Genomic DNA, 21,420 nt, shown 5'->3' with positions numbered 1-21,420 from the left:
GCAGGCAGCCTCCCAGGACCAGGGAGGTCTGCTCAGGCAGCTCCACCTGGTGGCCGGGGTGCAGGCGGCTCCTGCACGGGGCGGAGGGCCCGTGAGAGCCAAAGCCTGTGCGAGCCCCCACTGCTGCAGGCCTGCACCTGCGACGGGCCGGGCACAGCGTAGGCACGGAACACACTTGACCTAAACTCCATGTTCAGGCCCTGGCCTCCATCCTCTGCCTGCCAGCTCTGCTTGGGTTACACCTGGGAGCTCATTCAATCCACCGCAGCGCAGCCAGGGGGTTCCTGGAGTCACCGAGCCAGGAAATGGAGGCCAGGACTGGCTAGCCACCCTGCTTGGTGCCACGGCACAGGCTCTGCCCACGTGTCCTGTCTCCAGGTGGCACCAATGCCAGCTTCCCAGAGCCCTCCCCACGGGAGCCAGGCTGAGGATGCTGGGAGGGGACTGGAGGGTTGGGAAGGTGAGGCAGTAGGACCAGCCCCCAGAGGGAGGTGGGGGAGAGGGGGGGAGCGGGAAGGAGGCCAGGCCTAGATCAGGATGTGGGGCCGAGGGCTCTGGAGGTAAAGCAGCCCCAGGACGACAGCACAGGTTGTGGTCTTGGGAGGGAGATGTGGGAAGGGAGGGAGAGGCCATGGACAGAGGCAGGTTTGGGTGTGGCTCCCACAGGACTCTCACCGCATCTATGGGACCCAAGAACCATGTGTCTGACCTTTGAGGAATGTGGGGGATGAGAGCCCCTCAGATATTCCTGGACCTTCACCCGGCTCTCACAGGGCGCCCAGCTGAGGAGGGCAGAGCCCCTCTCCCTCTGGAACTGACCCAGAACCCCCACCGGCCCGGCTACTGGCTGCCTCGACTCCAGCTGTGGACACCACTCGCCAGGCCTGTCAGGGGCCCTGGAGCTCGCAGGCCCGGGGCTCTGGCCTCCCCAGATTCCCCTGGGACGGTGACATGGTCCTGGGAGGGCTCTTCACCGATGACCGCGAGTGAAGCCTGGAGGCGGAGCTGGGCCCTCACCCCCACTCCTGCAGAGACCCCGGGGGGGTGCAGCCCTCAGCCAGGGCACAGCCTCCCTGCCAGCTCCGCAGCATCGCCTGGATCAGAAGCAGGGGCGCCCTTCCCGGCTGTAAAGAATGCAGGAGCCTCTTCCCTCACTTTGGGAGAAATGGATCCAGGGCTGGGCTGACCAGGTCAGCAGGACACTGGCCCACGGCTCCAGTCCACGAGGCTGGACTACCCATGTCTGGCTGGCCAGACAGATGCGGAGGGTGCCAGCGCCTCTGGCAGGCTTCCTGACCCAGGTCATGCAGGGCTGGGCCCGCAGGGACAGTGGCCTGGTACTGGCAAAAGGCAGGGTAGAAATGGTGGTGTGAGAGGTGAGGAAGAAAGGGGGGCCGACTCCCCAGTGGGGTCCCCGGCCAGTGGTTCACTGCCATGCCCTCCACAGCAGCCCTGGAGAGAGAAAAGGGGGGAAAGGGGCCATCTGGCCTGTTCTGGACACGATCAGACACTGTGGAGCCTGTAGGGGTCAGGCAGGGTCACTGCCCCACAGCAGAGAGGACAAAACCGGGCTCCAGGGGTAAAGTGACATGTGCAGGTGACAGAGCTTATAATGGTGCGACTCGGACCCCACCTGCTGGGCTACCCTTAGTGGCAGCAGACCTGGGTGCTAACCCCACACACATCGCTCGTGTCCTGAGCCCACGACATGCCACACTCGCTCCCAGCCTCGGCTTCCCCGTCTGGTCACGGACGGTGTGGGTCAGACCCAGCGCCCAGCGTCAGGGACACCTCCTGCGTGGCGAGCACTGTTAGCTGGGACGTGGTAGAACACTTTACTTTTAATAGTGACACATTCTTAAAGAGAATTTTAAATGTGTGTCCAAAAGTTATACAACTAGCATATCACATTTGTGGTTTTATAGCTACTATTGTTTATGATGAGGTTAAGTTAGTAAAAAGTCATTTGGAGAAAAGGGAGCCCTCATGTACTGTTGGTGGGAATGTGAGCTGGTGTAGCCACTGCGGCAAGCAGTATGGAGGCTCCTCAAAAAATTAATTGTGGAATTATCATACGATCCAACAATTCCACTTCCGGGTATTTATCTAAAGGAAAGAATTAAGTATCTTAAAGAGATAGCTGTAGCCTCTCCATTCCCTGCAGCATGTTCACAATGTCCAAGATGGGAAAACAACCTACTGTCCATGGAAGGATGAACGGATAAAGAAAATTACAATAAAATACTACTCAGCCTTAAAAGGAGGGAAATCCAGCCACTTCTGATAGCATGGATGAACCTGGAGGACATTACGCTAAATGAAATAGGCTCGACACAGAAAGACAAATACCACGTGACCTCACTCATCTGTGGAGCCCAAAGACGGCAGACTCACAGACCAGAGAGTAGAAGGGTGGTCCGGGGCTGGGTGGGAGAAATGGGGAGAGCGGGGGCAAAGGCCAGGCTGCAGTTACTAGGATGAGTCAGTCTAAGATCTCATGTGCAGCACCATGGGGGGAAAGTCAGTTGTTTTAAAGGGAAAATTACTAAGGAAATCCCAGCACAGGTGGTGCGGCTGCAGCTGGGTGGTGGTGGTGGGGGGGGGGGTGGTGGTGGAGGGGGGAATAAGGTGGGGGGAGCAAGGAGCTCTGTGCACCTCCGGCTGCTTGCAGGGGACCGCCTTAGCTCCAGGGTGTGAGGGAGGATCTCAGGCCCCATCCCCACCAGCTCCTGCTCTGGGCTGGGGGAGGGCGGAGGGCGTCCTGTCCTAGTCTCCCCGGGAGCTCTGGAAGGAAGGGACAATGCGAAGGATTCAGGCCACTGTGGGGGCCTGGTAGTTTTAGGAACATAGTGGCAAAGCCGGACGCCCGAGTTGGGGGGGAGGGCAATCTGATGGGAGAGCTTTGTAAACAGGGCCACTGCTACTGAGCCCTAGGAGGGCTCACTTCCTCTGGGAGGCAGGGCTGAAACAGACAGAAATCAGCTGCTGTGAGAGTGGCAGGGCCCAGGGCAGGTGAGGGCACGCCTCCCACCCCTCACCATTTCAAATGGTCACCTGTCGTCATGCCTGCCTGGCCGGAGGGGATGGGATGAACGGCTGGGGAAGTCTAAGTGGGGACACAAGAAAAGACAGCATCAGACCACAAATGCCATCTGCGAGAGCAGCGGTGCCTGCCGAGGGCCCGGCCCGAGTGGACAGCATGGGATACTGGCCTGAGGCAGGTGGTGTGGTGGAGCTAGGGTGAGCTTTGGACCCCAATCCACCTAGGCCTTGCCCCTTACCCCTTTCAGCCTCAGTTTCCTCGTCTATAAAATGGGCATAGTAATACCCCAGGATTTTAGTGAGAATTAAGTGATTTGTGTGTGCAGTGCAATATTTTTCAATATATTAACCTTTGTTCCTTTTTTGTCTCATGGTATGTCTTCCCCTTTCTCTCTCTCTTCCTCCTCAGATCACTGGTTCATGGGCTCTGCGGGGCGGCAGGAAAACCTACAGTCTTCCTGGCTGCAACCCCAAAGGGCTGGGAGGGGGGATGACAGGAACACTGGTGTAATCCAAATGTTTAGGAGGAAACAAAAGGAGCAAGACTTTCCTCAGACTGGGGAGACAGGGAATGGAAGTGATGAGCAGGACATAGAAGGTTCCAGAAAGAGGCTGAGCGCCCTGGTGCCTGCCCACCTACAGGAGTAGTTGAGAGGCGAGATGGCTGTGAGTCACGTCCCGATGAGCGGCACACGGGCAGCTGCAGAGCCCACGCCTCCCGAGAAGCCCAGGTGGGGCCGGGCCTGGGGCAGGCTGTCAGCCACCACTCTGGGCTCCTCAGACATGTGCCACGTGGATCTCGGTGGGGAAGGTTCCTGCCATCCCAGGAGAATGGGGCCAGAATTAAAGTTATAGAAAACGGAGAACGTTCTATTTTTTCCCACTGGAGTTTATGGACAAGGACTGTTTCCTTCATACGTGTGAAGCCCCTGGCACTGGGCCAGGCCCAGAGAACACTGGGTCCCTCTGTCCTGCCACCGTCCTGAGAAAAAGAGGTGGCCCCAGAGGCAGGGCTGGCTGTGGGCAGGGGCTGGGACAGGGCAAAGGCCAGTGCCAGTCTCTCGATGCCCCCAGCCGGGTGCCCCGCGTGCACTGCAGGTCTGCCCTGCGTTCGCCACGGCGGGCTCCGTCTGCAGTCCTTGGTTTATTTATAAACAAGCTCGGATGGCCTGTCCATCATCTGGACTATTTCAGGAGCAATGTGTCAGGCTGCAGTGACGCAGCGAGGTGGGGCCAGGATCTGCCCCTGTCAGTGTTAACGCTGTCCCTGCCTGGAGCTGCCATATCCACCTTCTAGCACCTTCAGGACCCCCTCACCTCCACACACCCTTTCTCTCAGGAGGCGCTCCTGCTCCTGCGCAGCCCTGGTTTCTTGCTTCTTGTCTTCCCTCGCCCTTCTCAGCCCGCAGCCCATCCCTACACATCCAAGAAGCAGCCTGGGGGGTTCCTGGGCCTGGCTGATGGCCGCCTGTGGCAGTCAGGTCAGCGAGTAGTGCCCTCCTTGGGTTGGCTGGAGCGCTGGCGTGGGAAGGCATTTTGAAAGCACAGCACAGGAGGAACGGCCTGGGGGCGGGGAGGCGGGTGCTTCTCTTTCAACCAAGAAGCACAGACAGTCTGGTTCATGGAATGAACTGCCTTGGAAGTAGTGCCTTTCCCGCCACTGAAGTATTCAAGCAGAAAGGGTCACGGAATGAGGAGGCTGGGAAATGCTGGCGGCGGTGAATGGAGGCTGCACTAAATGAGATAAAGGACCTTCCAACCGGAGGCTGAGGCTGGATCTGGGGCCGCCCGCGAATCTCCCTCCAAGAGGCCAGCTCCAGGTGAGGCAGGCGAGCTCTGAACACGTACGCTGAGCCCTTCCCGCCCGGAACTGCACACACTGTTCCCGGCCCCACACAACCTCCTCCTCTGGCCCGAGAACTCGTCCTCACCGGACCTAAGCTCTTAGCTTCATGTACCTGTCACACCAATGAAAGATTAATTGGTATCGACAGTCCCTTCTTTTTCTGAAGCAGATCCCTTCTTGGGAGGGTAAGGCCCTCTCAGTCTGGATTGTAAACTAGAAAATCCTCAGGATTCAGAGTCAAAAGATTTAGGCTGAGAGTCCTGTTTCAGCTCTGAGTGCTCCCGGGCCTCTCAGCGCCTCCACTTCCTCATCTGTGAAATGGGGATAGTGGTACTGACTGCGCAGCTTGGTCTAAGGAGTAAACAAGAAAATGTCTAAAATGTTATACAAACAGAAGTTACTTGTTTCTGAAGAAGGAGCCAAGATCAGCTGTGCCAAGGAAAGGGTGGGAGGCGTGCGCTGTGGGCGGGTCAGGGGATGTCCCCGGGCAGGGGGAAGGGCTTGGCTACCCAAAGCCACCAGGAACCAGAAGAAGAATCGAGAAAAGAACCCGGGAATGTTTGTCAGAGAAAAGTGCATTTAAAGCTGACACGTATGAAATACTGAAACATGCTACAACGTGGACGAACCTCAAAAACAGTATGCTCAGTGGAAGAAGGCAGACACAACAGGTCAACTACTGTAGGGTCCCATCTATATGAAATGCCCGGAGTCAGCAAATGCATAGAGAGAGAAAGTGGATTAGTGGTTATCAGGGCCAGGGGAGAGGGGAGGGTGAGGAGTGATTACTTCACGGGTATGGGGTTTTATTTTGGGGTGATGAAAAGTTTTGGAACTAGATAAGGTGGTAGCTACATGGTATTGTGAATGTTAACTCCAACATTTTTTTTTTTTGTCTAAAGGTGTATGTATTTAGCACTATTACACCAGAACATATACAGAATATTGACACAATTATACAAATGCATTAGACCTCCAGAATGGGATATTTTAACAGATCCTCTTCTCGGTTAATGAAACATACAACCTAATAATACTTGCAAGCATGCAACTGATATCAAAACCTAAGTAATACTTGTTTTTTAAGAAAAAATGTAGAGCCCAGCCGGCGTGGCGCAGTGGTTGAGCGTCAACCTATGAACCAGGAGGTAAGGGTTTGATTCCCGGTCAGGGCACACACCCGGGTAGTGGGCTCGATCCCCAGTGGGGGGTATGCAGGAGGCAGCTGATCAATGATTCTCTCTCATCATTGATGTTTCTGTTTCTCTCTCCCTCTTCCTTCCTCTCTGAAATCAATAAAAATATTTTTTTTAAAAAAGAAACAATGTAGAAAACATCATTTGACCATAAATGAAGATTGCTTAAATTACATTCATAAAATGAAAGAATTAAACACTGGTTAATCACATGTAAAAATTAAATGTAATGAAACATACTGGGTTTAATATGTACAATTAACTAAATGCCTTTAATTGCTCACTCTAAATGTATGTGAATTTTACCTCAAGAGAAAAAATCTCCCCCCCAAAAATAGCCAGCCATTCCTTCCAGCCCATGATCCTTGGGAGTGGACAACCAGCTGGCAGAGGCAAAAAGAAAACGGGATGGCATGTCCCCATTTTAAAGGCGAGGACACGAAGGCCCAAGGAGGATCCGTGTCTTGCTCAAGGTCATAGGCCTCTACGTGACAGCCATCCACACGCCCAGATCTGTCTGACAGCCAAGCCCACATCTGTCCTGCCACCACACCGTCTCTCTGGAACATTCTTCCCTCGGGAGAGCCAAAGGCCTCCCGCCAGCCAGCTCTGAGGGGCATCAGCTTCTGTAAACAGAGCAATAAATAGCTCGGGAGAGCAGGCCGTGCGGCTAGCAGGGTGACCCTGAAACATTCCCACAGAACGCTGCGAAGGCCTTGGCCGCGGAACCCGGAATAGCCGGAGAGTTAATTTTTTATTTGTGATAAGTTGCTGAGCTTGGTGACAGTTCCATGAGTGGCATTTCCTGTGACTCGTCTGGTGTTCAAACATTAACTTCCTCCCCAGAGAGGACCAGGAGTTTAACCATTAACCCCGTGCCCCAAGGAAGAGGCCACCAGCCCTCTCCGCCGTGGGTGCCGGGCAGACCTTGCTGAGGATGGCGGTCCTGTGGGCCAGGCAGCGGTGGCCCTGGACTCCAGGGGTCCTGCTCCTCGGGGGCTGCCAGGCTGCCACCAGCTGGGTTCTGATGTGGACACGGTGGGCGTGCCCACCCCACGGCTCTGCCCCTTTGTCAGTGCTCTGCTCCCTTCTGTCTTTGGAATCTCCCCTCGTCCACCACATCTGTTCTAAACTCCACGCTGGGTGCTTGGCTCTGCCTCCCAACCTCTCCGCAGAGCAGCCTGAAGCCTTTCCCAGCGGCCGGGGCCCGGACATCCTCTGCCTCAGGGACTTGTGGACCAGGTTTTCAAAGCCACAGACCGCTTTCCTAGATGAAAATTGCAAGGGCCAACATGCAAAGCACATCCAAGTGGCCTGAGCCAGGTGTGGTGGGTGGGGCCAGCCTGGCCACCCTGCCACCCACAGTCTCAAACCTTGCAAGTCCAGCTCAGCCTTTTCTCACACGAAGAGAGAGAAATCCAGATGAGAGGGGTGCGGTCAGGGCCCTACCCACATCTCCCCAGGAAATTAGAGGCAGAACCAGGGTGAGGTCCCTGATGAGTTCCTCAGCCCTGGATGCACCATGAGGACCACCAGCAGGACCAGTCACCAGGCCTGCCCCAGCCCAGTCCACCTGGGCACGGACATGCTTACAGTTTCCCCGAGGACCAGAAACGTGAGGTCGGCATCTGCAGGGTAACTGGCAAGCGGGTCACAGGAGAGGAGCCTGCTGGGCACGGCTGAGTGCTCAGGTGGAGGGGGGCCCAGCTGGACCCCACCCTCCATGGCAGAGGGCAGCCTGTCTGCACCGAGGAGCTGGCAGAGGCCGGCTGAGAGGCTCCTGCTACAGCGAGATGCCTTCACGTGTTCTCAGCAGCCTCCCGGGTCATACGATTATTATCCTCATGTTAAAGCGTGCCAGCTGAGGGGCAGAGGAGTGGAGTCTCTCGGCCATCATGTCTGAGTTTGGGCCAGAGCTGACCTAGCCTGGCACTTGGCCCTGACTCAGTTCACCAGACGCAGACTGTGGTGGCCTAGCAGCCCAGACCTGCTCCGTGGTCACGGGAGCAAATCTCCCTTTGCACTGGGGGAGCCCAACAGGAACATGGGGAACCCAGAAGGTTGAGCAAGAGGCCCTGCCAAAGGGGCCACTTGGGGCCTGAGTGGGGTCGGCAGAGCCACTCCATGCTCTTCACGGGAGCCCCTAGGAGAGCAAAGCGCTCGCCTTTCTGCTCCCTGATCATGCTCTGGAGAGCGCCCCTCCATGGTGACATGTACTGCACAGCTCACTTCAGCTAGTTTGTGACAAGTTCAGCAAGTTGGGGGCCACCCACATCCTCTGTGGGAGCCCTGCACCCTCAAATGCCCTGCTCTGCCTTCACTCTCTCCTTGGGGTCAGCTCTCTTTTTTCTCTCCTCTTTCCCTGCTCTCAGTCAAGAATATGCATTCACTCTTCACTCAGTCAGTCAGTCAACAAACACAATGAGTACTTGGTCTTGCAGGCCCTGTGCCATGCACTGGGGAAGAAGAGGAGAGTGGCACAGTTCCTACTCAGGCGGAGGCAGGAACAGTCCAGGAAACTTCTACATGCAGTGCCGAGGTGCCAGGAGAGAAATGGGGTCCTGCAGGTGTCAGGGAAGCCAGCTAAGCCAATGGAGCTCCAGGCATCCATTCCTGGTGGAGTCTAAAAGGGAGAGCGGTTGGCAGAGTGAAGAAGAATGGTGTTGTAGCAGAGGGGTCAGCATGTGCAAAGGACCAGAGGCATGAGAGAAAGTGACACAGTCAGGAAATTAAAAGCAATTTGGATGAGCCAAGTGGAAATGTTTAGTCTGGAGGCCTGGACTGGTCTGGAGGCCAAGGAGCTGGACTTCATCATGGGAGAACCACTGGAGAACACTGGGACATTTTAAACACCTCACATGCTAATTCTCTATATAATAAAAGCCTAATATGCTAAGTGTCCGACCATTCGTTTGATCAATTGCTATGAGGCACACTGACCACCAGGGGGCAGACACGCCTACTGGTAGGGTAGCTTGCTGCTAGGATCCAGCAGATCTGGACTAGGCACGAGACAGACCGGACACGCCCTGGAGCCAACCTCCCGTGGTCCCTACCCGGCCTCTAATATATTTCTTCTAATTAATTTCCTTTCAATGTGCACACATTCGTGCACTGGGCCTCTAGTTTAAACATAACATTACTTCTCAGTTTGCCATCATCTCTCTCAAATGCTTGGCATTCTCTCAGGGCTGAATGAAAGCCCCTTGCCCTGTCATCTTTAGGCATTCATCTTAGGGACATGCAGACAGAGGCAGCTACCAACTCTGCTGCACCCAAGGCTGGCCTTGTTGGTGCCTCGCTGTCTGCTGTTCCAGGCAGTTTTCAGGAGACCAGGAGGCTCTGGCTCAGTGGTGCCCAGTGAGCACCATAAGGCCGTGGTCTTGCTCCCCACAGGCAGCTTGCGTAGCCAGTAGAGAGGAAGGGAAGGCTGGGACTATGGGATGAAGTCAGCCTGTCCCTGTGCCTCAGGCAGCGGATGAGTGAAGTGGCTACAGCCCACTGCGGCATCCAAACTGCTTGGCCCCTGCCGCCCACGACACCCTGATTTTCCTCCTGCCTCTGGCTGCTCCTCACGAGGAGTGCTGGGGACCCTGAGAACCGCTCCTGGGCGCTTCCTCTTTCCCCTCTCACCCCTTCACCTCATGCAACCACAGCCGCGTTGCCTCCTGGACGAAAAGTCACCAACCCTGACCTGTTCTGAAACCTTGATTCCACACATCTCATAATCCACAGCTCATAATCTTCATCTCTTTGCTCCCAAATACCTGGTCTCCCTTCACTTCTTCCTTCAGTTGCTGAGGTTAAACACTGTGAGTCATCCTGTACCCACTCTCTCCCACCTCACCACCACCCCCAGCCAATTTATGACCACATCCTGTCAGTGTTACCCCCTAAACAGCCCTTACACGTGTCCATTCCTCTCCCCCACCTGCCCCAGGAGCCGACCCTGCTCATGTCTCCTTGATCTTGACTTTTTGCACAGGCCAACCTCACTTTCAAATGCTGGCCTGGAAATCCCTTTGACAGGGCTTTCTCCAGCCATAGGAATCCACTTTGCCCACAAGCGCAGTAGGCTGGGAGTGCAGGGGAATTACTTAATGTTCCCTCCTCAGAAGCAGCCCCAGGCTCTAACTGATGGGGAGCTGGTGGACAAATAGGCCAGCTCCTTTGCCTCTCCCAGGTGTGTGTTCTGTGCTGGCTCCTCAAATGCCCCAGGGGGATTAAGTTCTCATTGCCCACAGTGATACTGCAAATTCTAACCTCCTTTCCTTCTCTGTCTCCATTCCCCAACCCCTATTGGGCTTTCCTGGAATCACCTGCCAAATGCCACATACAATAGTATATTACTTTCAGGTGTACATCATAGTGATTAGACATTTATACACCTTATGAAGTGATCCCCCCAATAAATCTAGTACCCATCTGACACCATACATAGTCATTACAATATTACTGATTATATTCCCTATATTGATTTGTAATTATCAACTTGTACTTCTTTTTTTAAAATATGTTTTTATTGATTTCAGAGAGGAAGGGAGAGAGAGAGAGAGAGAGAGAGGAAGGGAGAGAGAGAGAGAGAGAGAGAGAGAGCGAGAGAGAGAAACATCAATGATAAGAGAGAATCATTGATCGGCTGCCTCCTGCATGCCCCCTACTGGGGATCGAAACTGCAACCCAGGCATGTGCCCTTGACTGAAATCGAACCCAGGAACCTTCAGTCCATAGGCCAATGCTCTATCCACTGAGCCAAACTAGCTAGGGCTCAACTTGTACTTCTTAATTCTTTCACCTTTTTCACCCATTCCCCAACCTCTCTCACATCTGGCAACCATCAAAATGTCTCTGTGTCTATAAGTTTGTTTCCATTTTGTTTGTTTGTTTGTTTTGTTTTTTAGATTCCACATATACGTGAAATCATTGGGCATCTGTCTTTCTGTCTGACTTATTTCACTTAGCACAATACCCTCTAGGTCCTTCCATGGTATTGCAGATGGCACGATTTCATTTTTTTTATGGTTGAATCATATTCCATTGTATATATCACCACTTCTTTTTCCATCCCATTACTTTCAGTCTGTGTGTGTCTTTCAATCTGAATTGAGTCTCTTATAGACAGCATATGTATCAGTCTTGTTTTCTTATCCATTTAGCCACCCCATGTCTTTTGTTGGAGCTTTTAATTCATTTACATTTAAAATAATTATTGATAGATATTTAGTCATTGCCAAATTACTATTTATATTTTTATCCTCCTCCTCCTTCTTCTTCTTCTTCTTCTTCTTCTTCTTCTTCTTCTTCTTCTTCTTCTTCTTCTGGTCCCTTAAACATTTTATGTAATATGGTTTGATGGTGATGAACTCCTTTAGCTTTTTCTTCTCTGGGAAGCTCTTTATCTGTCCTTTAATTCTGAATGATAGCCTTGCTAGGTAGAAGAATCTTAGCTGTAGGTCCTTGCTTTCCATCACTGAATATTTCTTGCCACTCTCTTCCTGTCTGTTGAGAAATCAGCTGACAGTCTTATGGGAGCTCCCTTGTAGGTATCTCTTTCTCTTGCTGCTTTTAAGAGTCTCTCTTAGTCTTTAACCTTTGGCATTTTAATTATTATGTGTCTTGTTGTGAGCCTCCTTGGGTTCATATTGTTTGGGACTCTCTGCACTTCCTGGACTTGTATGTCTATTTCCTTCTTCAGGTTAGGGAAGTTCTCTGTTATTATTTTTTCAAATAAGTTTTCAATTCCTTGTTCTTTCTCTTCTCCTTCTGGTACCCCTATGATACGAATATTGGTATACTTCATGTTTTCCCAGAGGCTCCTTAAACTATCCTTATTTTTAAAAATTCCTTTCTCTTTTTGCTGCTCTGTTTGGATGCTTTCTTATCTTCCAAATCACTGATTCAATCCTTTGCTTCATTTAATCTACTACCCAATAAATTTCCTCTAATGTACCAGTATTCTTCATTTCAGTTATTATATTCATTTCTTACCCTTCTTTATGTTTTCTATCTCCATTTTTATGTTTTCTATCTCTTTGTTGAAGTTCTCACTAAGATCATTGAGTATTGTTATAACTAGTAAGTGTTTTGATCTCTGCATCTGGTAGATTGCTGGTCTCCACTTTGTTTTGTTCTTTTTCTGGAATTTTATTCTGTTCTTTCATTGGGGACATATTTTTTTGTCTCCTTATTATGGCCTTCTCTGTTTGTTTCTATGAATTAGGTAAATTGCCAGGTCTTGTAGGGTGGTCTTATTTAGTAGGTATCCTATGGGGCCCAGTGGTACAGTCTCTCTGAACTAGGTGCTCCAGGAATGTCCCTTGTTTGGGTAGTGTGTGCTTTCCTGTGGTAGTTCAGCCTTGAGTGCTGTTGGCACTTCAATGGGAGGGATTGACTCTCAGGCTGATTGGTTATGAGAACTGGTCGTGACTACAGCTGTTGTGCGGAGGCTGACCCTACAGAGCAGGATTCCCTTTATCAAGACTCTGGTGGCTGCCAAGTTTGTCCTTTGGGTGTGTGGTTTGTGGAGGTGATTGGGTGGTGCTCTAGAGCTGGCCACCAGATATGTTGCTTCTTGAGCCTTGTGGGAGCTGCAGGCCAAGATCATCCACTGCCCAGGGCCACTCAGTCTGAGCTACAAAGTGATCTGCAGATATTTGCCACTTGTGCTGGGCTTGGAGGTGCCTGAGAAAAGCTAAGCTGTGAATTGAGGCTGGCTGCTGCTAGTGCCAGGCTCAAGGCCACTTAGCAAGAGGTAGAGGGCATGCCAAGGCCAGGTGCTGCTTGTTTAGAGTTTGTGAACTTTTGAGAGATTTTAGGAAAGTCTGCAGCATGAGCCAAGACAGGCCATTTATAAAGAAAAGTCACTGGAAGTGGCCTGGGTGGGCCTACAAGATAGGTGGGACAGGGTCTCAGGGAATCTCCAGGGTGGGGTGAACAGTGTTAGCCAGGTTGATGGAGACTCAGATATGGCACCTGCCTGTACTGCAGGGTGTGGGCTCAGCAAAGCAACAATGGCTTCTGCCATCTGGGAGAAAGCTGCCCCTCAGCTTGTACCCTCATGCCAGACACTCCAGTTCTTCCTGGTATATCACTGGCACCTTTGAGTTGCTGCCCCAGCACTGGAAGTCAGAGAGAGGGAATCCAAGGACCCATGTGTGGGCCCTTTAAGAGGAATGTCTGGGACTCTAGTAGCCTTCTATCTCACTCAGCTACAATTCCTGCTGTTTTTTACAGCCAGAAGTTATGGGAACTTCTCTTCCCAGCACTGGAACCCTGGGCTGGGGAATCTGTTGTGGGGCTGGGACCCCTGGCTCCTCAGGGGGACCTTCAAAACTGAGATATCCCTCCAAATTTTTATCCACCACACATGCATATGGGACCAGCCCATTCTGCGTCTCCACCCCTCTGACCAGTCTTAACGTGGCTTCTTCTGTATATCCTTACTTTCAGCATTTCTGTTCAGCTAGACTTCAGGGGGTTCTGCATGATGGTTTTTTTTGTAGTTTAGTTATAATTCTGATGTGGTTGTGGAAGGAGGCGAGTATAGTGTTTACCTATGCTGCTATCATGGCTGGAAACCAAGCTACTCATATTTAAATCCTCGCAGGGCCTGCTTCTGGGTAATTCAAAGGAATACAGTCTTTCTAGTCCCAGTGACCATTACATATTGTGCAGACCTCACAGTGGGTCTCTGATTTTACTCCAATGCACCTTCCACATCACTCCCCTTTAAGACTTGCCAGGTCTTTCCATTGCTCTTAGGGTCAGAATAAAAGTCCTCCACATGTTCAATGAGGTCCTCTGTGCTGTGGTCCTGCTGCCTTTTGAGCTCACATCCCCAGGCTGTGTTCCAATGTCTACCTCACCAGAGTTACAATGGCTGAGGCAGAGATGGTCCATTGCCCATTCTCCTTTCTCACTAAAAGAACAAGACCTCCTTCAAGGTGGCCACATGCACAGCTAGCAATGTCAGTCTCCAGCTTCTGTTGCATAGAGAGGTGGCCAGGCAGTCCAGTTCTGGCTGATGAAGTATAAACAAAAGCCACCTGGAGAGCTTTAGGAAAGTTTGGCGTCCAGTATATCTCATCTTTCCTTCTTGTACCTTCTTCTTCATGTCAGAAAAAAACAGGTGCTCTCCACTCCTCTCTGGCAGTATAGCAGCCATCATCTGACCATTAGGCAAATGCCACACATTAAGCAGAAGGACAGAAGGAATCTGGAATCTGATGACATCCTGGAACTTTGCACCAGTTCTGGATTTTTGTAAAGTACAAAAAATCAGCTCCTGTTTGATAAAGCTAATCTGTCATAGGCAGTAAATACATTCGTACGTGATAAGAGCTGAGTCTATGTTCCTTTTTTCTCACCATTGTATCCTTTATTCTCACCATACTTACCTCATAAAAGTAAGCACTAAATATTTTTTGAATGAATGCTTTTAATTTCACACTAACCCCATAAAATAGATGAGATCCAGAGACATCAAGCAACTAGTTCAAGATCACAGAGTCTGTATAATTTAAAGGGCTGAACCCCTTCTCTACCCTCCTCTTCCTCTTTCTTTCTTTTTAAAAATGGGGTAAAATTCACAGAAGAGATCAAAGCTCTTTCTCCCTTTCAGCCCACAACACATTTCCGGTCAGGCAGTAGTCTTCACCCGAGCTGCTGAAGCAGGACAGCAGGTAGAGGACAAGGCTCTGCAGAGGCAGGTGAAAGGAGGAAGGCACAGTGGCACAGTGGTCATAGTGACCAAGTTCTTGGAAGTGTTGACACAGTGCCATGGTTGGAGCCAGGGAAGGAGTCATGAGACTGGCCGTGGTGGACAATGGGAAACCCGACAACCAACAGCTCAAGAATTTGAAGAACAAAGGTCATGACTTGGAGAGAAGAGTATTGCAAAAAGATATGTGTCGCCTATATACCAACAAACTGGACAACCTAGATGAAATAGATAAATTCCTAGAAACACACAATTTACCAAGATGGAAGCATGAACAAATAGAAAATTTGAGCAGACTGCTAATCAGCAAGGAAGTTGAATCTATAACAACAAAAATCTTCCAACAAAGAAAAGCCCAGATGACTTCACTAATGAACTCTACCAAGCATTTAAATAAGAATTAGCAGCACTAATCCTCCTCAAACTCTTACAAAAAACTGAAAAGGAGAAAACACTCTCAGAATCACTCTATGCGATCAGCATTACTCTATACCAAAGCCACACAGAGTCTACAAGAAAAGAAAACTACAGACTAATATCACTGATAAACATTGATACAAAAATCCTCAACAAAATACTAGAAAACTGAATTGAATTGAAAAGTATTCCTGCAATGTAAGAGTGATTCAGCATATGAAAATCATTCAATGTAATGCACCATATTAACAAAATGAAAGACAAAAATCACATGATCATCTCAGATGCAGAGAAAGCATTTGACAAGATTCAATACCTTTTCATGATAAAAATAAAAAACAAACAAAACTTAAGCTAGGAATAGGCCACATATGAAAAGCCCAGAGCAAACATCATACTCAGGGGTAAAAGACTGAAAGCTTTTCCTGTAAGACCAGGAACAAGACAAGAATGCCTGCTTTGGGCACTTGTTTTCTGGAAGTACTGGAAGTACTAGATATAGCAATTAGGCAAGAAGAAGAAATAAAAGGCATCTGAATTGGAAGGAAAGAAGTAAAATTACCTCTGTTTGCAGATGATATGATCTTATATGTAGAAAACCCTCAATATTCTACAAAAGAAACTGTTAGAACTAATACATGGATTCAGCAAAGTTGCAGGATAGATATCAAATCAACATACAAAAATCAGTTGCATTTCTATACACTAATGAGAAACAACCTGAAAAGGAAATTAAAAAACAGATTCAAGGAGCCAACTCACCTCCACCCCCAATGGCTGGGGTGGCCAAGGAGTTGTGCAGTGACCCCCACACTCCAGCAAACAAAGAGCTGCAAGCAGTGCGGAGTGTGCAGGTGGTGGTCTGCAGCCTGCACACCGCCTAGGCAGCGCCCACTGCTCCTGCCCCCCAGCCCTGGGGCCTGAGGGCGAGCACCATCTGGATGCTGTCCACCGGCCCCAGTCGGCTCTATGTGGGTAAATTCACAGAGAAACATGAATGGATAACAACAGAAAATAGTCCTGGAACAGTGGGAATCAGCAATTTTTGCACAGGAAGCTTTGGGAAATGTTTCCTGAAGTCTGCCTAAAATTGGGACATAATTGAACAAACAAGATGAGTTTGGTGCTTTGGAAAGTGTGAAAGCTGCTAGTGAACTCTATTCTCCTTTATCAGAAGTAACTGAAATGAATGAAGCTCGTGCAGAAAATCTTGGGCTTTTCAACAAATCTTGTTAGGAAGATGGTTGGCTGATCAAGATGACACTGAATAACTTTTCAGAACCAGATGAGCCAATGCATGAAGAAGCATGAGAAATACATAAAATCTATTGAGGAGTGAAAACAGAACCCCCTAAGTAAAGCAGTGTGAAACAACATTTTAAAAATGCAACAAATCCAACTTATAATAGTTTCCAAAAGAATAAAATACTTAGGAATAAACTAACCCGTGTGAATATTATAAAATGTTGCTGAAAGAAATTAAAGAAGATGCAATAAATGTAAAGATATCTGGGCTTATGGATTTGATGATTGAATATTGCTAGATATGTCAATACTACCCAAAGTGATTGACAGATTTAGCAATCTCTATCAAAATCCCAGTGAAAGAAATATTTTACTTAATATTTATTCATTTAGTATTTATTTAATATTATTTACAGAAATAGAAAAATCCACCCTAAAATTTTTATGGAATTTCAAAGGACCTGGAAATAGCCAAAACAATCTTGAAAAAAAAATAACAAAGTTGAAATCGCACATTTCCTGATTTCAAAACTTACTAAAGCCACAGTATTCAAATTAGTGTGGTATTGGCATGAAGGGAGACATGAAGACCTATGGAATAGAAAATAAGGCCAAGAAATAGACCCTCACATATATGGTCAAGTGAATTTTGACAGATTTGCCAAGACTCTTCCATGGAAAAGTATAGTCTTTCAATAAATGGTGCTGGAAAAACTAGATATCCACTTGCAAAAGGATGAAGTTGGACTCTTACCTCACACCATATACAAAAATGAACTCAACATGGACCAAGAACCTATAAGAGCAAAAACTACAAAATTCTTAAAAGAAAACATAGGAGGAAATCTTAATGAGCTTGGATGTGGCAATGCTTTCTTGGATATGACACCACCAAAAGAACAGACAATGAAAGTAAAAACAGATACATGGGACTATGGCAAACTTAAAAACTTCTGTGAATCAAAGGACACACTCAACACAGTAAAAAGGCAATCTACACAATATGAGAATCATATATTTTACAAGGGGCTAATATCCAGAATATATAAAGAACTCCTACAACTCAACAAAAAACTGAACAACCCTATTTAAAAATGGGCAATGGACTTAAATAGAAAGGAAAGTTTAGACCAACATCCCTAATGAACATAGATGCTAAAATCTTCAACAAAATATTAGCAAAGCAGATCCAGCAATACATTAAAAAGAACATACAACATGATCAAGTGGGATTTATTCCAGAAATGCCAGGTTGGTGCAATATTTGCAAATCAATAAACATGATACATCACATAAACAAAATTAAAAATTAAAATCACATGATGTTGTCAATAGATGCAAAAAAAGCATCTAATTAAAACCCGTTTATGATAAAAACTCTCAGCAATGTAGGGATAGAGGGATCATACCTCAACATAATAAACTCCATATATGACAAACCCACAGCCAACATCATACTCAATGGGCAAAATCTAAAAGCATTCCCCTTAAGATCAGGACAAGACAGGGATGTCCTCTTTCACCACTCTTATTCAACATGGTACTGGAAGTACTATGTTGGAAAGGAGGAAGTAAAACTGTCATTATTCACAGATAACATGATATTGTACATAGAAACTCCTAAAAATTCCTAGGTCTAATAAATGAATTTGCCATAGTAGCAGGATAAAAAATTAATATTCAGAAATTGGTGGCATTTTTATACACCAATAATGAACTATCAGAAAGAGAAATTAAGAAATAATTCTATTTAGTATTGCAACAATAACAAAGAATAAAGTACCTAGGAATACTTGTAAATTTGACCAAGGAGGTAAAAGACCTATACTTGGAAAATTATAAGATATTGAGGAAAGAAACTGAGGATGATACAAATATGTGGAGACATATACTGTATTCATGGATTGGAAGAATTGACATCATTAAAATGCCCATATTACCCAAATCAATCTATAGATTCAGTGAAATTCCTATTAAAATACCAATGGAATATCTCACAGATCTAGAAAAAATATTATATGGAATCAAAAAAGACCCCAAATAGCCTCAACAATCTTGAGAAAGAAGAACAAAGTTGGAGGAATCACAATACCAGATGTCAAACTATACTACAAAGCCACTATAATCAAAACAGCCTGGTATTGACACAAGAGCAGGCATATAAATCAATGGAACAGAACAGAGAGCCCAGAAATAAACTCATACCTTTATGGTCAATGAATATTTGACAAAGGAGGCAGGAGCATACAATGGAATAAAGACAATCTCTTCAATAAATGATGTTGGGAAAATTAGACAGGTACATGCAAAAAAATGAAACTAGACTACCAACTTACATCAGACACAAGAATAAACTTGAAATGGATTAAATACTTAAATGTAAGTATGATTTCTGTCTCTAAAGATTTACCTAAAGTTGACATATCATAAAAATAGAAACATATAATACATGATCTTTTATAACTGGCTTCTTAACATGTTTTAATATTCATCCATGCCATAGTATGTATCAGTACTTCATTCCTTTTTAAGACCCAATAATATTCCATTGGACATACACGCATTTTGTTTATCATTCATCAGCTGACAGACACTTGGGTTGTTTCTATCTCTAGGCTAGTGTTACTATGAACACTTGTGTACAAGTTTTTATTTGAATACCTGTAATGGATTGTTTTCTTAATGCAACCCTTCCTTGTCCTTAGATGAGGGAAAGCAAAGAAGATATGTTAAGGAAGGGACTGGAAATAAAATTAACATTTAAATATCAAATTAATAATATTTAAAGTCTTGATTAGTAATAAGAATTAATATTTAAATTGATAAATTTAACATATTTTCTCTCGTGTATCGTTATAATTCTGAAGTAGACAACCACTTTATAGACCAGGGATCTGTGGCCCAGATGGTTAAATAATTTGTCCATGGTCGCACACTAGAGACCCCAGGGTTTTCTGACCCAACCCTGCCATTCTGACTACCTTACTCATCAAACTAGCACTGGAAGTGAGAGAATGGACGAGAGGTACATGCCTTGACAAGGAATTCTTACCAAACTTGGTGAAGTTATCACGCAGACGTTAATGGTACAAAAACCTTGGCTGTGTGCACAAGCCCAGAGAAAGAAAGAATGGTGGTAATCTGGCTTTTGGATGTGCATACACTGATCACGAGCTGATTACCTGATTGAATACAGCTGGCCCAGCCCCTACATCCCCATCCTGGTCCAGAGGCCCAGCTTCCCCTGACACAGTGGAACTGGACACGATTCATGTCAGGAGTGGACTAAGGTGGGCTACGCACCTGGGGCTGGCGGCACCGTGCCACGGTCTCCTGTCCTCTCTCCAGAGAGTTCTTGCAGGCACTGGTCCCGCTCCTCCCGCAGCACCCGCAGCACATCGCACAGTCGAGGGAGGGCTCCAACCTGCAAGTCCAAAACCAAGAATCTCATCATTGCAGCTAAGTTGGCTCTACCCCATAAGGACTTACTGTGAGCAAGAATGGTGCTAGACAATGGGATTCAAATTCAGGGAGACAAAGCCCAGCCCACAAGAATCTCCTAGTCCATAGTGAGGTCCAGGCAGTCACTTCTGGGAAGGAGGTCAGAACAGCAATCTGCAGCTTGTCCACTGCAAATCTTGCCCTTAAATTTATAAAGGCTTCCAGTCCAACAAGCTATTTGCTCTCTGGGCACCTCACTATTACTCTGTAGGACTTCATGTATTCCACTCCAGCTGTGTTTATTTTTCAGGTTTTGAAAGCTGACTTCAGGGAGGAGTTGAACAGGAGGGCCGAGGAAAAATTGTCACACAGTCCTGGCTTCCTAGCTCTTCCTAGAGTGAATTTCCAAAGCAAGGCTTCATTCTTTCATTTGTACCTGAGACTTAAACAATATGTGAATGAATGAACAACTGAACAGATAGCCAAATCAAACTTGTACTTCACTTTTTACAGAGTATCTACATATACAAAAGCCTAAGCGGCCATATATATAAAAGCCTAAGCGGAACAACTGGAACAATCGGTCACTATGATGTGCACTGACCACCAGGGGGCAGACGTTCATTGCAGAAGTTGCCCCCTGGTGGTCAGTGTGCTCCCACAGTGGGAGCGCCTCCAGCCAGAAGCCGGGCTCACAGCTGGTGAGTGCAGCTGCCACGGTGGGAGCCTCTCCCGACTCCATGGCAGCACTACCAAGTGGCAACAGCAGGCGCAACAGGCCGGGATGAGCGTGAGCAGCGAGGCGCCCAGCCCCAATTCGGGCTCCTCCCTGGCCGCCTGCCACTTGGCGCACTGTTACATCCCCCAAGGGGTCCCAGATTGTGAGAGGGCTGTCGACTGCCGGCTTAGGCCTGATCCCAGTGCCATTCTCTGTAAAAGGCAGTCAGTCTGAACAACTCAGTGACTCAGGGAAGTGCAGGGAACTCAGGGTGAGCCTGCCTTCGTGCTTGACTCACCCACTCGATGGTGTTCACAGGACAGATTGTGGTGGCTCAGCCCATGCACGTGCAGCAGCTGCTGAAGTTCAAGCAGCAGGCTGTGCAGCAGCAGAAGGCCATCCAGCCACAAGCCGGCATTCAGACATCCCCTGAGGGTCCTGGACTGCAAGAGGGTTCAGGCCGGGCTGAGAACCCCTCTCCAGTGCACGACCTTTCGTGCCCCAGGCCTCTAGTACAATTTATAATATTACCAGATTCCTTTTCACATACATTGGCTTATTCAAACTCTTCAAAACAAAACAAAACCCTATAAAGCTCTCAGCAAAGTGGGAATAGAGAGAACATACCTCAACATAATAAAGGCTATATGACACCATACTTTAATGGTGAAGAGCTAAAAGCGTTGCCCTTAAGGTCAGGAACAAGACAAGAATATTCACTTTCACCACTTTTATTCAACATAGTATTAAAAGTCCTAGCCACAGCAATCAGACAAGGAAAAGAAATAAAGAGCAT

At 48.0% G+C, this 21,420-nt stretch overlaps 1 protein-coding gene and 1 pseudogene across 1 annotated transcript in view; one reads left to right on the top strand and one right to left on the bottom strand.

The window, feature by feature from the left end:
• Positions 1-21,420, bottom strand: part of SCTR (secretin receptor) — a 77,367-nt gene that overhangs the window by 38,748 nt on the left and 17,199 nt on the right. The window contains exon 2 of the mRNA XM_023762500.1: positions 19,769-19,889. Coding sequence (XP_023618268.1) covers positions 19,769-19,889 — 121 coding nt within the window. The remainder of the gene's footprint in view (positions 1-19,768; positions 19,890-21,420) is intronic.
• On the top strand, positions 15,994-16,559 carry LOC102423011 (annotated as a pseudogene).

The sequence above is a fragment of the Myotis lucifugus genome, unplaced genomic scaffold, assembly GCF_000147115.1.
Source record: "Myotis lucifugus unplaced genomic scaffold, Myoluc2.0 scaffold_247, whole genome shotgun sequence".
Lineage (NCBI taxonomy): Eukaryota > Metazoa > Chordata > Mammalia > Chiroptera > Vespertilionidae > Myotis > Myotis lucifugus.
Note: the sequence above shows the minus strand (reverse complement) of the source record. Positions and strands in the feature narration are given on the sequence as shown.